General features: G+C 62.4%; 1 protein-coding gene across 4 annotated transcripts in view; it reads right to left on the minus strand.

Annotated features, from left to right (window-relative positions):
- The window catches only part of GSE1 (Gse1 coiled-coil protein), a gene marked incomplete at its 5' end in the record, with an annotated part of 94,379 nt that extends 87,357 nt beyond the window's left edge, over positions 1-7,022 (minus strand). For 2 of the 4 annotated variants that reach the window (XM_082770252.1, XM_082770253.1), the window contains one exon: positions 5,094-7,013. In XM_082770252.1, the coding sequence (XP_082626378.1) occupies positions 5,094-6,965 (1,872 nt within the window). Of the gene's footprint in view, positions 1-5,093 lie in introns of all 4 variants that reach the window. The other 2 variants (XM_082770251.1, XM_082770257.1) reach the window with 2 other exon arrangements.
- Between the last annotated feature and the right edge of the window lie 8,924 nt (positions 7,023-15,946).

Below are 15,946 nucleotides of genomic sequence, written 5' to 3' on the forward strand. Positions count from 1 at the left end.
CCCCATCTCCCGACTTGGCGGCGGCTCCGCAGGAGGCGCGGGGAGGGGGCCGGAGCTGCTGCAAGATGCTCCCGGGGTTGCGAAAGCGTTTGCACCACCGCGGCTGCAGGGGAAGGGAGCCCGGCCCGGCCCTTCCCTCTCCCGGGGTGGTGGTGGGGATTGCAGGGGATATTTATTTTTTTTGGGGGGGGGAGAGGATGAAGGGAAAGCTGAGAAAGGAGCCGTTCCCTCGCTCTTTGTGGGGAGGGGGCATCTCCAAATCCTGCCACGTGTCCCAGGAGGAGAGAGGCAGCGTTCGGTCCCCCCCCGCGCTGCTGCTGCTGCTTTTGGGAAAGGGAGAGGGAAGGTGAGGAGGGATTAGAAAAAAAAAATATAGCAGCCAGCTGGTGAGCTGTGGAGTCAGCACGAGGCCCGCAGGACGCCGCGGCTGGCAGCGGCACGGGATCGCTGGCATTTCGGACAGCTGGGACGGCAAGGTCAGGCCAGCCAAAGGAAAAGAAACCTTTGCTCTCCCCCCCCCGGGCACGGCTGAAGGACGTTCGCCCCCAGACGCAGCCCCCAGCACCCCGGGGTGACGAGGCACGGGCTGCAGGGGGGGGTCGGAGAGGGGCTGAGCAGCGGGACGGGGCGCGGAGGGGCGCGGGTTTCCAGCCCAGCTTCGCGCGCACCAAGTGCGGACAAACAGCCTGACCTCATCGGCAGGAAAAAGCAGGAGGCACATTTTCCCAGCCTTGTTTCTTTGTTCGCCATCTGGGAACGCGACCCAGCGGGAGGCTGTGCCCCGAGCCATGAAGTCATGGTCTGCTTCTGGTGCCACCTCGGAGACCTCGGCCGAAACCGCCGGGCGCGGATATTCCCGAGGCCACCCCCCAGAGAAAGCCTTCCTCACCAAAACGTGGTGTGAACATCTCTCACACACACACAGATTGCAAACACCACGAGTTTATCCCCGAAAAGTTGGCTCAAAACCCCTTCGGCCTCGTTTTGCTCTTTATCTGCTACCATCAGCGACGGCACAACCGGCGCGAGACGTAACCAGCCAAGGGTACGTCTCGCTGGCTCCAAAAAAAAGCCCAAAAAAAAGGTGAAAGCGAGACCTGCTCTGCCCCTCCACGCTCCCAGGAGCACCCCGGTGCGTGCCCCCCTCCGCAGCCCGCACACGGAGCCGCAGAAGCAGCCAGCTTGGCAGGGAAAGCGCAGCCGCTGGTGCTGGCACCTCACCCGCTTGCCGGGAGATTTTTTTTTCTCCAGTTTGCTTCAAAACGAACAAAAGACGCACGGAAAACAGAGGTCCCCGGCCCGTGACCCGGCCCGAGAGGTTTTTCTCCCTTCTCCTGCTGCCACGCACCTGGAGATCTGGGCCCTTCCCCAGGAATTTGGCGCAGGGAGGAGGATCAGGCTTCGCCCTCCGCCTCCTGGCTTGGCTTTCGCAGCATCCTTTCTGCCTCCACTCCTCAGGACCTGGCAGGAAAGCTCTTTGATGTCTGCCCACAACCTCTTTAAAAGGCCGGGGGAGGATGCTCCCAGCAGCTGGAGGCTCCCCTCGGGGTTACCGCGGCACGGCCCTAAAGGAAGGGGCAAAACCCTGCAGGGATCGGGATCATCCGCACCGCTGTGGGGCTGGGGCCGGGTGCCACCCCACAACGAGAACCAGGGATCCTTTGCCAAGCCCTGAGTGCCCCAGAGCTGTGAATGTAGCAGGGAAAAGCTCAGCCTCAGGCTCTCACCTCGCCCAGACCCAAATCTTCTCCTCCTCCTCCTCCTGGGGACGGGCTCCTCCTTGGGGACACCCGCGCGTGGCGGCGGTGACCTGAGGGCAGAGCCCTGCTGCGACAGCAGGCAGTGCGCTCCGAAATCCGACGGAGGATGGGGATGAGAGGAGGCAGCAAAGCCTCTTAAGGACCGGGGAGCTCGCCAGGTGCGGGGTCGGCAGCACCTGGAGGCAGCAGGAGCGGCTCTCCCCGAGCCACAGCGGGGTGCGGAGCCCCCTGGACGCTTCAGCCAGCAAGCAGAGAGCAGTGGGTGCTGCTCCCAGCCCCCCGTGGCTGTTTTGATCCCGTCCCGTGTGTCTCTGCCCCGCTCCCATCCACCCCAGCCATCTCCAGGAGGGACACGGCTCCCACCCGCGCCGTGCCGGCGGCAGCAGGGGCACCGCGGGGCGGCTTGATGGCACTTTTATGGCACCTTCCAGCTTCCCCCCGTGCTCACCTCCCCCTAAACCCGCAGCTCTGCGGGCTGGAATCCCCTCCGTGCATCCTGGAGGCCAGCAGCCCCCTCCCCTCTCACATCGGCCCCTCGGGTCCGTGGGTGCTCAGCGCCCTGTTCTCTCCGAGGTTTTCACAGCCACGGTTTTTGGTGAGCTCGGAGCAATTCCCCCTGCAGCTGCTTGGCTCTCACTGTTTGTAAGCCTCCATCCAGCAGCACCGCAGCCCCCCCAGATGCAGCAGCCCCCCCAAAATGAGGCAGCCCCACAAATTCCCCTTGCAAGGGGCAGCGCTGGATGCGCTCTCCTGGTGCGCACCTCAGAGGGGACCGAGGGTGGCAAGCCAGCAGACACCCACACCGACCCCAATCCACCCCACAAACCCAAATCCACCCTACAAACCCAAATCCACCCTACAAAAGCCAAAAGCAGGGGCTGTGGCAGCCCCAAGGAGCTTGGAGATAACCAAGAGAGGCTCCTTGAGCAGGACCTGCCCCCCCCCTGCTCTCCGCCTCCCCACCAGCAGCAGAGGCACCAGCCCACCCCACTAATGAGCTGCCTGCCCCCTAATGAGCTCCGGGTGCTGGGTTCCCTCGTTAGCAGCTCCAAGCTGCCCCAAAAAGGACCCAACCTCCACGGGGACATCTGGCTGCAGTTACCCAGTACCGGGTCTGGGGTCCAGACCCGAAACCAATGGGGTCGGCCAGCTGCGGGCAGGGCAGCAGCAAGCCACCAGCTCCGGGTGCAGGGGGTGTCCGTCCTGGGCATGGGAAATAAAAAAAAACCATGAAGATTTGGTAAAAAAAAAAGCAGCAGAGCTGCGAGGAGGGGCAGGGCGATGGGTTTAGCCCCCTGGTCCAGCAGGATCCTGCCTGATTCCACGTTAACAGGGTGGGAAGAGCGTAAAGGTGGGGAGGGAGACGGTGAGAGGACCACAAAAGTGCCCCCCAGGACTTGGAAGAGCCCCAAAAACTGAAGCGGTGCCCGCCCTCCCCAAGCAGCTCCTGCACCGTGCCCTTGTATCAGCCCCTCAATTTGCTCATTAGCACGCCCAGGAACAAGAGGGAGGAATTGAATGGCATCCCCACCCCAGGACACCCCGGGCGTCCTCCTCCTCCTCCCCCTCTGCCCCTCCTGACCCCACACAAAAGCTTTGCAGAGCTGCTCGGGTCACACGCGGGGCTGCAGGCAGGAGCCAAGGGGAAGTTTTGGGGTTGGGGACGAGGACACGAGGATGCGTGTCCGGGAAATGCCCGGCTCCAGGGGAAAGGGGCAGGAAATCCCCGAGCACCAAATGCTGGAGTCCGAGCTGGGGCAGAGCCGCTCAGGACCAGCACGGCCACCAGCACCACATGCCCACGCTGTGGCCTGGGGACCCTACAGGGACAGAGGTGGGAAATACCCGCTGGTATTCCCTCCTGTACCCTCCTGGCCCCTGCTGGAGCAGCACCCTGGGGTGGGCACCCCTCTCCTGGATCCCAAACCCTCTGTGGCCACCGGACAGCACGGGGTGAGTGCCACCAGCTCCTGCAGACACCAGGACAGACAGACAGATGGACAAAAAAGCCATAAGCACGACCCCAAAAGCATCCTGGCTCCAGCGTCCCGCGAGCCTCCACCTCGAAGCCCTGCGCGCTGCGAGTTGCATCAGCTGGAAGCAGCCTCCCAGGAGGGCCAGCTTGGGAACAAACCACCCTCGTCCACGAGCGAGCCACCCCGATGGATGAGCAGCCCGGATCAGGCCCCCATGATGAGGGGAAACCTCCTGAAGGCAACGGGTTTCCAGAGGATTCCCCTCGCCGGTGCCAAGCCCACCTCCTGCGCCATCCTGGCACGGCCGCGCCGACCCTCGGGGTCCTGGTGGGGTCCCCCTGGCACGGCCGGACACGGAGCCACGAGGCCCTGGGCAGGGAAATTATTTTTGTAATGGGGTAGGGGAGAGCAGGAGAGCAAAGGAGCGCTGCCTCGGGAGGGCTGTTTTGCATTTCTAAAGAAAATGCCAGCGCTTCGGAGAGCCGCGGGGTTCTGGCTCTGAACGGAGCCGAAAGGCTTTGAAAAGTAATTTGGGGATTTGGGATGCTGGTATTTTACAGAGCCCGGTCTGGGGCCTGGCCTGCAGATAGAGAGCAGCTGCTCTCCAGGAGCCACGCTCCCACGAGCTGGAAATTCGGGGTAGGAACAGCAGCTTCCCCGTCCCACCAGAAAGGCGAACTCCAGGGGAAATCTTTTTTGCTCTTCGCGCAACTTCCCAGGCGGTGCCCCCGCGGCGCCCCGCGTAACCCCGCTGGGCTCGCCCCCGAGCCTGCACATCAGCCTCCCAGCTGCAGGAAGGGCTCGGGTTTCTCCGAGAGGAAACCCTTTGATTCGGGCGCCCTATAAAACCGGAGATAACTCGGGAAGTTTCCTCGGCGGCGCAGGCTGGCTGCGCGCTCCCCTCGGCCGGAGGAATTTCCCGAGGATGCCGGCTGCGGCGGGCACGGGCAGCCCGCCCTCAGCTCTCTGGTTATCCCGGACTGCGGGCGGTACAAGACCAGGATTTCCTCCGTTCTGGCCACCTCGGAGGACAAACAACCCCACCTCCTTCGCGCGGGGCTCCAAAAGAGCCGGCGCCAGCGGCGCAGATATATGGTTCTGCAAGCGGACAGGTCTTGGCTCTCCCGAGCCTCTTGGAAGGGTTTTGATCCGTTCCTTGTCGGCTTGACGGCTCCAAAAGTTCATTGCTAAAGGCACCCCATCCCTTAGGTTCACCCCCCTGGGACTGAACCCAAAAGGAGAGCATCCATCTGTGTCCCCACCCTGCCTCCCGCTCGGTGCCAGAACCGTCCCGGCAGGGGGAAAGGGGTGGGGAGGGAGAGGTGGGGAGGGAAGGTTTCGGGGCCCAGCGCCTTACCTTGGGGAGCAGAGCCGGGGGCGCAGCAGCCAGCAGCTCCGGGGGGGCCACGCTCTTACCGGCCAGGACCACGGCCCCGCAGTCGGCACAGGCGCCGATGGTCAGCTGCTTCCCGTCGTCCACCAGCAGGCTGTTGGCCACGCGCAGGGTGTAGAGGAAGACGGGGAGCCGGGCCACCTGCACCGCTTTTAATCCAAGGCATCGCTTCTTCTCCTGGCGGCAGAAGAAGCAGACGAAGGTCTCCACTTTGTACTGCCGCGACCAGGCGCTGCTGGGGTGCTGGGAGTTCCTGCCCTCGTGCTGCAGCCACTGGCCCAGCAGGTCGTGGTAGCAGAGCACGCAGGTGGCCACCAGCCCCGTGGAATCGGCCGGCCGGGCCCGCGGGGCGGGCGGGTAGACGGTGAGGAAGGGGAAGAAGGGCTCCTTCTCCCCGAAGCGCCCCGGCGGGTTGACGTTCAGCTGGAACTCCTTGCCTGCCCCCAGCTCGGCCCCGCAGATGTAGCAGACGGAGCCGGGGCCCGGCTTGCCGCCGGGGTGGCCGGCCAAACCGCCGGGCTCTCCGGCGGAGAAAACCTGGTGGTACCTCCCCAGGAAGCTCTGCACCGAGGCGATGAGCTCCTCGTTGTGGCAGGCCCTGTACATGGCCCACAGGTCCTGCAGGACCCCGTAGCACTTGCGGCAGCTGCTCACCTCCCAGTGCTTGTTCAGCCCCTTGGCGCCGGGCGGGCAAGGCAGGAGGCTGAGGAAGGGGAAGTGCATGGTGCTCTTGGCGTTGCCGTTGGTGATTTTGGCCGCCACCGGCCTCGCCTCCTTGCCGCACTCCTCCCCGCACAGGTAGCAAGCCTCGGGTGCCGGCGGCGCGCTCGCCCCGTCCTCCTTCGGCCCTCGGCGACCCTTGGGGGCCACGGCGGCGGCGGCGGCGTTGAGGGGCACCACGTAGAGCCGCTGCAGCACCGGCACGTTGGCCAGCTCGAAGCTCTGCCACTGCTGCATGAGGGAGGCGAAGCAGCAGGGGCACACCAAGGTGCTGCCGGCCGGAGAGAGGGGCTGGGCGCCCGGCGGGGGGCTGTGAAGCCAGAGGAAAGGGAAGAAAGGCGCCGGCGAGCTCCTCTCCTGCTTCTGCACGTGGACGCGGTGCTGCCCGCCGGGCGCCAAGGGGCTGCCGCAGATGTAGCAGGCGGTGCCCGCCGCCCAAGCGGGCCGCCGGCCTTCCTCCTCCTCCTCCTCTCCCTCCTCCTCCTCCTCCTCCTCCTCCTCCTCGCTGGTGATGTTGATCTCGCTGTCCTCCGACGAGCAGCACGGCGGCCCCCGCTTGCCCCCCGCCGCCGGGGGGGCCCTGCCGGTGCCTCCCGGCCCCTCGGCCTCCGACAGGGGCTCGGCGTCGGACAGCTCGGAGAGCTCGGAGCCGGCCGCCGGCCCTTCGTCCTCCTCCTCCTCTTCCTCCTCCTCCTCCTCCTCGTCTTCCCGGCGTCCCGGAGCCGCGGCGGGGTCCCAGCCCGGAGCCCCCCTGCGCAGCCCGGTGCCCCCCGGTGCCGCTTCGCACTGGTGGGGCCGCTTGAGCCAGTACATGCGCTTCTCCACCGGCGTGCGGCTGCGCTCGAAGGAGTCCCACTGCTCGCCCAGGAAGCAGCGGCACACGGCGCACACCAGCGCGCAGCCCTCGGCGGAGACGGCGCGGGCGCCGGGCGCCGGCTCCTGGTGCTGGAGGAAAGGGAAAAAGGGCCGGTGGTCGCGGGGGGGCCTCACTTGAAGCTTCAGCTCCTTGCCGCGGCTGATGCCGCCGCCGCAGATGAAGCAGCAGAGAGCCGGAGAGGGGCTCGCCGGAGCTCCGGCGGCCGCCGGGCCCCCCTCGCCGGCCGCCAGCGCGGCCATCAGGCGCTGCTTGCGGGAGAGCGGCGCCGCCGCCGCCCCCGGCCCCGCCGAGCTCATCGCCGCCCCCGGCTCATCCCGCGGCTCCGGCGGCCACGCAGGCTCGGGGGGCGGGTTTGCCCGGCGCGCCCCCCCCCGTGCGCGCACACACACACACACACGGCACACGCACACACGGCACACGCGCGCACGGGGCGCACACGCAGAGCGCACACACACACGCGGAGCTGCTGCCGCCCCCCCGGCCGCAGAGGGGGAAGATATAAAGGGAGGGGGGAAAGGGGGAAGGGGGGGGAAAGTTGGAAGGGAGAGGGGGTGGGAAATTGGGGGGGGGAAGGGGAGGAAGGGGAGGGAAAGGGGGAATGGGAGAGAAAAGGGGGAATGGGAGAGAAGGGGGGGAAAGGGGGGGAAGAAAAGGGGGAAAGGGAGAGAAAAGGGGAAGGGGGGGGAAGAAAAGGGGGAAGGAAAAAGGAGGGGGGAGGAAAAAGAAAGGAAAAAGGGGGAAGAAAAGGAAAAAGGGGGAAGAAAGGGGAAAAGGGGGAGAAAAGGGAAAGAGGGAAAGAAAAGGAAAAGAGGGAAAGAAAAGAAAAAGAAAAGAAAAAAAGGAATAAAAAGGAAAGAAAAAGGAAAAGGGGGAAGAAAGGAAAAAAGGAAAGAGAAAGGGAAAGAAAAAGAAAAAGAAAAAAGGGAAAAAGAGAAAGGAAAAAATGGGGAAAATGAAAGAAAAAGGAAGGAATAAAAGAAAAGGAAAAAAAAAAAGAAGAAAAGGAAAAAAGAAAAATAGTAAAAAGAAAAAAAAAGAAAAAAGAAAAAAAGTGAAAAGTAAAAGAAAAAAGGGAAAAAGTAAAAAGGGGAAAAAGAAAAAATGGGAAAAAGAAAAAAAGGGAAAAAGAAAAAAAGGGGGAAAAAAAAAAAAAAAACAAAAGAAAAAAGGGGAAAAAAGCGGGGGGAAAAAAAAAAAAAAAGTCAAAAAGAAAGGAAAAAAAAAAAAAACAAGCCCTAACGAAATAAATAATTAAAAAGCCACCGGCGCGGGATCAAAAAGTTCGCAGCGAGCAGTTGGGGTCGGGCCGCAGCTCAGCCCCCGCCCGGCCCCTCCCCGGCCGCCCCCCCCCGCGCCGCCCCCCACCGAGACCTGCCCGGGGGGGGCCCCCCCTGCCCATGCCGGGACCCCACGGGGGGGCGTCCGCAAGCGCAGCCCATGGGGCTCGGAGGGGTCCCGACATGGTGGGGGGGCGCTGGGGGGGCACACAGCGAGCCCCCCCCCGGGGGGTGTCAGCAACCGAGCCCGTGTGGGGTCCCCATGCCTCGTTCCCCCCCTGCACCCCGTCTTTGTGCCATGGCGCTTGGTGCAGCGCGCACCCCAAAAGTGGCACCGTGGAGGGGAAACTGTCCCAAGGGGGGGTAATGTCCCAAGGGGGGCACTGTGCCCTATGGGGGGGCTGTGCCCTATAGGCTGCTGTGCCCTATAGGGGGCTGTGCCCTATGGGGACCCTGTAATTCCCATGGGGGCCGTGTCCCCCCAGATGTCACCAACACCACCGCGCACCCACCCTTCTTAACCCGGCGCCCCCACGGCAGGCCGGCCCCGGTAATTTATTTCCCATTTCAAAGCCCGGCCGCCGTTCCAGTTCGATACCAGATCCCATTTCCCCCTCGATCCTAAAAACGCTGCAGCGCCTCGCCGCTCGCTGCTAAATAGCTGCTGTGTTCTCCGCCGGAGCTGGCCGCCTTTCAGCCAGGCGTGCGATCACCCCGCAGCCTCCCTACCTGCCTCCCAGCCCGCCGGCAGCTTTTTAGTGCTGCTCAAGCATTTTGCTGTCCTTGGGCAAGCTGCGCCCGGGGCTTAGAGAGCAAAAAAACCCTATAAATATAGGGATATTAAAAAAAAAAAAAAAACTATAAAAACTAGGGATGCTCGATGCAGCCACGTTCATGGCAAGTCACCGCAACGGTGCCTGGGCTGGCACGGAGCTCCCCGCTCCTCGCCACCCTCGGGGCCACCCCACAGCATGATCCTGGCCCCCAAAAGCGGCCCTGGAAGCGGTGCCGTGCCCCCCTCGGCTCGGCCAGCCCTCGCTGTCACCCCCCTGGCCCGTCCGACACCCGCCGGCAACTGGCCGTGAGATCAAAGAGCCCGGGGGGCATCAGCTGGAGCGCGGGCAGGGGGCACGGGGGGCTCTTTGGGGACGGGGATCCAGTTTCCAGGCAGATGGCTCCGGCAATAAAGACGTGGCGGTGGCGGGGAGGCGACACAGAAGGGGGGAACACGATACCCTGGGGGGGAACGGGCTGTGCGGGGTGGGTTTATTTTTTATTTTTTATTTTTTTTCAGGGTGCTCCGGCAGGCAGTGGGGGCCTCGTTGTGGTTTATTTATTTATAGGGCTGATGTTGCGGCTGCTCTATGCGGCGGCGCGTGCTGGGAGTGCTCTTTAAAGGTCTCCCAGCATCGCCCCTTCTCCTTGGCACCCCACAGCCAGCACCGTGGGCTCCCCCCTCGCCGTGTTTTTTTTTTTTAGGGTGCGCGCTTCGAGACCCACCAGGATGGGACCCCCGCCCGGGAAAAGCCCCCAGGCGGCAGCAGCAGCGGGTAAGGGAAGGTTTCAGCCGTCCCTTCAGCCTCCACTTCTGCTCCCTGTGGGTTTTTCTGTGGGGAGCAGGGCTCGGGGCTGCCCCCCCTTGCCCAGCCGGAGCCCCGCTCCCCCCCCCGGTGGGCTCAGCCCACCCCCGGCGCGGGGCCGACAGATGCTCCCCCGCCTGCGCCGCAGATGGGCGAGGAAACAACGCGCTGCATTCACCGACCCCAGGCCGGAGCCCTCCTCCTCATCCCATCCCCAAAACCCCTCCCTACAACTTTCTGCCCCCCCCAAGCCTCTCCAGGGGGGGTACAAGCCCCCCGGTTCCCCCCCACATCCCTGCGGGGCGCAGCCTGCCTGGGAGCAGCTCCCCGGGCTTTGGCTGCGCGGGGACAGAGCAGCTCATTTATCATCCACCGCCGCCCCGGCCCTGCGGTCGCTGTTTTTTTTTTTTTTAATTTTTTCTTTTTTTTTTTTTTTTTTTTTGCAACAGAGAAGCTGGGAGGGAGAGAGAATTTCTCAAGTCGGCCCCGGCAAGAACTGAAAACATATGCCCTGGCGGCAAACACGGCCCCCGGGGCGCGCGGCGATGGAGGCGAGCCTGGCGCAGGATTTTCCACCGCGGCTCCCCCCCCCCTCGTGCGCCGGTGCCGGGGAGGGTCCCCGTTGGATCCCGAGCTTTCAAGCCACCCCAAAGCTGGGGATGGGGTCTGCAGCTCATCTCCAGCGCCGTCGTGTCCCCTGGCACGAAGGCGAAGCCAAGCGAGGCGGAGCCGGGCGGCCTCCGCGTGGCCGCGTTGCATCAGGGCTGGGGAGCGGGCGCTGGTTGTGCAAGGTGCTGAGCAAACAGCCCCCGGGGGCCGGGCGGCCCTGCCAGCCCCCCCCCCAGCTTGCATCAGGAGAATTTTGGCCGTGCCAGCAGCCCGCACGCTGCTGGAGCCACCCCGTGTCCCCATCCCCGTCCCCATACGTGCCCGGCGGTGCCCGCTCGGTGGCCGGCTGCCACGGTGCCCTCGCGGGGAGGCACGTGCTGCAGCTCCCCGTCCCCAGGACCCGGAGGTTAATATGGAAATTACCAACTGCTTATTCCTTCCAGCTGTTGCTGTGAGTCATCGAGTGCCTTAAAGAGCGTTTCAAACAACGCAGTGCCTTCGAGACAGTGTGGCTGCTCCCCCTCCTCCTCCCTGCCACCCCCTCCGGATAATCCTCCGCGGGGTCTGCTGGCTGTAAAGGGGAAGATTTCTCCCAGGAGGCGATTCCCAGCCCCACGTGGCTCACGGGGGCAGAAGAGCAGCCCCTGGGCTCCCACCTCTGCTGTGGGTTCCCACCGTGGAGCCAACAGAGGGGAAGGGGTCGGGGGAAATCGCCCCGTGCCGGGCCACGGCACGGCACCGGCATGGGAAGAGCCTCAGGGGACAGCAAGCACCCGGCACTAAAATCACCCTGGGAATTGCTGCAGTCCCAAAATTGTCCCAAAGTCCCTTGGAGGGGCTGCCTGGCACAGCTGGGTTCGCTTGGAAAATCCCATCACCCCCATTAAAAACCCACCAGGGACACACAACCGCAACCAGGCACAGGCAGGGGTGCCAATCCCCTCCGTGCCACCCGGGGAAACTGAGGCAGGCAGCTCGCCCAGGTGGCCAGCCCCGGTGTCACTGTGTCACCTGCCCGGGGTGAAGCCAGCAGCGTGGCCACCACAGGGACACGGGGCCATCGGCCTGAGGTTCAGCGACCTTGAACTCTGCGCTCAACAGCTGTGTTTTCCTCTGCAAACTTTATTTTTTTCATTTTTATTTTTTTAAAGGCCGGACTCTGCACTCTGTTGGTGCTGCTTTCCAGGTGGACAGAGCTGCTTTATTAAAATGTTTAGGATGTGTCCTTTATCTGCTGCTCTAAATGCTCTGTATTTTTTTTTTTTTTACTTTCCTAAATGATTATTTTAATTAGTCCTTTTGCTGGAGAAGCCCCGCCGGGTTCTCCCCTGCTTCTAAACCATTCCCCGCTCCTTCACCAGCCTCGCAGGTGAGTCAAGGATGCTCTCAGCCAAGATCACGGCTGGCGCAAGCGGGAACATCTGCTGCCTCTGCGCTTCTTGGAGCCAGAAATAGAAAGGTGGGGGAAAAAAAAAAAAAAAGAAAAAAAAGCCCCCGGGTCCATCCTGAACCTTGGAGCAGCAAAACCACTGCAGCCCCGTGAGCGCTGCCAGGATGCTGCTGCTGCTGAGCTGGAGCTGGAGACGCTGCGGCGAGGAAATCGCTGCTCCGTGGGGGGGACACCAGGGACTTGTCACCATCCGAGGAGGAGTTTTGGGGGCCAGGGGAGCAGGGAGCGTGTGTGTGTGTGCGCCTGGGCGTGCGTGGAAGCAAAGCAGAGGTTTTTGAGCCCCCACCAGCACCCAGCTCTTAGCCCCGTGGGGGTGCTTCGCCCCGCGGCACCGCTCCCTGCGCCGCTTCCCCCAGCGTGGCACGAGGGCTGGGCTGCATTTTTTATTTTTTTTTAATTAGAAAAAAAAAAAAAAACACTTTTTTTTTTTTTTTTTTAACTTTCCAGAACGAGCTGCTCTGCAAATGCCAAGCGCCGATGCCAAAGGGCCGTGTCAACAAAGAAGAATGAGTGTGGCTGTTAGAGGCTGCTATTAAAAAAGGGTGGAGAGGAGAGAGAAGGGAGGGGGAAAGGAAAAAAAATAAAAAAAAAAAAAAAAAAGGAGAAGCAGTTTGTCAGTGTGAATAGTAACAGAAAAATTCGGGAGCACCGTCCTGAGCCCTGCAGCATCCTCAGGGGCTTGTGCCTCTGGGGGTCCCCAAAGGGGCACCCACCCGGAGCCCTGGCAGCGTCCCCAGGGGGCCACCAGCTGCGAGGCCGGGGCCGTGTGGGGCTGGCAGCGCGGCCCCGAGAGCTCTGGGGCTATTTCTAGGCAAGGCCTGGATGGGCCGGGGGGCAGGCGACCTCTCACATGATGCTGGAGATGCAACGGGGAGACGCGGGCTCCGGTTTCAGCTTTCTATTCCCGGCCCGTGGATCACCGGCGGGAGATGCCATCTGCCCGCGCCTCCCCAGCGCCCACGGGGACAGGGACGGGGACGGGGACGGGGACGGGGACAGCTCAGTCACCAAATCTCGCCAGGACAAGGCTTGTCCCATGCACCGCGTCCTCCCCCGTTTGGCCCTGCTGCCTCCAAGCCCGTGTTTTCCCAGGAGGAGCTGAGCATTTCGGGCAGCCCTTTCTTTGCAGCTCGCTGCAGAGCAGCCTCAGCAGCCCCTATTGTCTGCTGCCCGCGCCCCAGCTGGTTTCCATCCTCCTCGGCCGGGGGGGGGCCAGCAGAGCCCCAGGGCCTTGGGTGCCCTGCAAACCGGCGGAGGTCACGGCTGCTGCCCAGCTGAAAACCCCTCGGAAAAGCTGCCGAGACCTGGTGCTCGTGCCCAGCTGGGCATGGCGATGCCTGGGAAGCCCGAGCAGCATGGGAAGAGGCAGCACGAGGGATAAAAAAAGGCTCTGAAATTCGTATCGAAGGGATATTTGGGGTTAATATGGCAGTTTATTCATTTTTGGCTTCGATTTTTCTAGCTTGCGCACCTCAGCTTTCCTCAGTGCTCCTTGTCCTCCTCTATCAGCACGCGCCCCCCCGGCCTCTCACAGCTGACCCTTTTGTGTCCGTCTCAAAAGAAAAGCGAGGAGGAGTTCAAACCTCCCTGAAAAGCCCGGTTCGGGCACATTCACACACACACACCCCCCAGAAACAGAAAATTTCGGTTCAAAAATGGAGATGTTCCCACAGAAATCGGTATTTTCCCGGTGGAAACACATTCCATCAGCAAAGCGCCGGCCCGCTCCGGTTACAGCCTGGTCATGGCGCTGAGGCAACGCAGCTGGGAAAGGAATTAAAAGGGAGCTGAGAGCTGCGCCACGGCCCCGTGGCACAACGGGGTCCGGTGCTCGGGGACCCCGGGGACCCCAAAAGCCCCCCGAGCTTGCCACAGCCACCCGTGCTTATCCGGAGCTCGGGAGGGCACCAGATGTCCCCAAGGATGAAGCGCTGCGCACCAGGCGCCCGTTATTGGGAACATCTTGTGGGATTTAGCGAGCTGCGGGAGGAGACTAGCAGGCCAGGGGCCGGGAGCTCAGCAGGTTCCCTGCCGGGGCCGGAGCTGAAGGTCTGCAGCCGGTGTCTGAGCCGTAAGAATTGGTGGAAGTGCTCGGTGCGGAGCCTCTCCTTTGCCTGCGGTTGGCCGAGCGATGGAGGGTGGTTTTGTTTTGTTCCTTTTGTTGTTGGGTTTGGGCTTTTTAAGGCAGCTCCGTGAAGCAGGTGAGGAAAGGAAACTCGGGAACTGGAGAGGTTTTTTTTTAGGGGGAATAACGGGGCGGAAACCCGTGGTCCTAATCCCCAGGGCTGGCTCCCACCAGCGGCATCCCATCCCCGGGGAAACTGAGGCATGGGGAGGTGACCCCCAGCCACCCAACCTCCCCCAACCAGCTCGTCCCTGTGCTTTCCTGAGCCCTTCTCCCACCTCCCAAGGGCACCGCCAGTGCGCCGTGCGCCCTCCCCAGCTCTGCGGCAGCACCCACGTGGGCCGGGTGCCTTCCCCTTTGCTGCTCCATCTGCCTGCTCAAAGCGCATCCCTGCAGGCTGCCTGTGCCCTGCTGCTCGTTCCCCAGCCCTTTCCAGCAGGGATTTGCCTCCTCCAGCCACGGGGATGCCCTCAGCACCGAGCAGACCATGCCCTGGGGGACCTGCCCACACCTCAAGCCCCCAAAACAGAGCGCTGAGCCCCAGGGGGACGCTGGGGACAGCTTGGACCTGTGCGTTGATCCACGCAGTAATCAAACAATGTCACCTTCCCGGGGACGAGGCTCGCCTGCTGTCCCCTTTGCTGCTAAATGCGGCTGTCCCAAGGGATCCACGGAGCTTGATCCTGACTCCATCAGGCCAACGCTCCTCCGTCCCAGCAGGATCCGTGCGCTCCTGTCCCCAAATCAGGGCCCTGGGCCGGGATCCCGCAGGGGCCCCGTCCCCGAGCTCTCCGCATTCCTCCCCGCTCCCACCCCCCCAGTAAATCACCACCAGCAGCGTGAACTAAAGGCAAGTTTATCTTAAAGCCTTTTTTTTTTTTTTTTTTTTAATATATAAAAAAAATACAGCTTCATCGGAAAGGCTTTTTTTTTTTTTTTCCTTTTTTTTTTTTTTTGGAAAGGTTTATGCCTCCCCGGAGACCTCTTCAATAAAACGCGTTCTGGCTCTCCGAGCGTCTGACTGCAAATCAGGTTCCAGCCGTTCCCTTCCTGTGCCGACCTGCTGGAGTCTGCTGTTATTCTTGGCAGGGTGCCCCGAAGGAAGAAAAATCCCCCCCCCTCAGCTCCGAGCGGCTGGGAAATGCTGATGACATGACACCTTCCAGCATTCTTCAAGGTCAAGAGGGGAGGGAGGGAAATGAAAGGGGAGAGGAGCTTTTTTTTTTTGCTTTTTTTTTTTTTTTTTTTCTGTTGTTAGCCTTGGTTATTGCTGCGCTCAGGCATTTCCCTTTGATGCTCGCTCCTTGTTACACAAGATGTTGCAGGCTCGCCCTGCTGAGGGGCAGGGGGATGCCGGCGGCACGGCCACCCCGGCACGGCGAGGGTATTTGGGGCATCACCTCCCTGCATGGCTCTGCCTGGAGCACCTCTAGGGCCAGCTCCTCCAGATTTACCCTGTGTTTGGTGCCGTGCAAGCTCAGCTCATACCCAGGGGGTTTATTTAGCCCCTGCATGGTCCCGTTGCGTTTGCTCCACATCACGCATCCCCACGCAGCTCCCTCCTCTGCTGCAGGCGCACGGACACCCGAAGTGCCCCCGCAGCAGCACAGGGCCATTTTTTTCTTTCAAACCAACTCAAAATACAGCATCCTGTGCCGTGCACATCCCCTGGGTGCGACAGGGAGCGTCCTCAGAGCTGCCGGACGGAGAGGAGGTCGCTTGCGCCCGCGGTCTCTCCGCGAGCATCCCCGCGGGCTGCAGCGTGACAACGAAGCGGGGCGAAAGCCCAGACAATCGCAGCTGCTTCTCCGGAGCCAGGGCCCCAGCCCCGCTGCAGCGCCGTGTTTATAAATAGGAGAAGCGCGGTGTTTGCTGGCGGCCTGCAGCAGCCTCTCCCAGCACGGCCGTGCCGAGCACCGAGCGCTGGTTATTGTTCGCTGCGCCAGGGAGCCGCGCTCCTGCTGCGGGTGCCGTGCGCGCTGCCATGGCCCTGCAGCACTGCTGCTCGCTGTAAGCACGGGCTCCTCCACGCAGAGCAGTGCAGACACCTAAATTTGGGCACCCGGGTGCTGCAGCGAGCTGATAGGGACACGCAGCATCCTCTGGGGGTCTCCTGCTGCAGGACTGCAACCCCAGCGAAGAGAGCTTGGCACCTCTCTCCTTGAGAGCCCACAAATCG

This window comes from Aythya marila (genome assembly GCF_965140915.1).
Source record: "Aythya marila genome assembly, chromosome: 12".
Classification (NCBI taxonomy): domain Eukaryota; kingdom Metazoa; phylum Chordata; class Aves; order Anseriformes; family Anatidae; genus Aythya; species Aythya marila.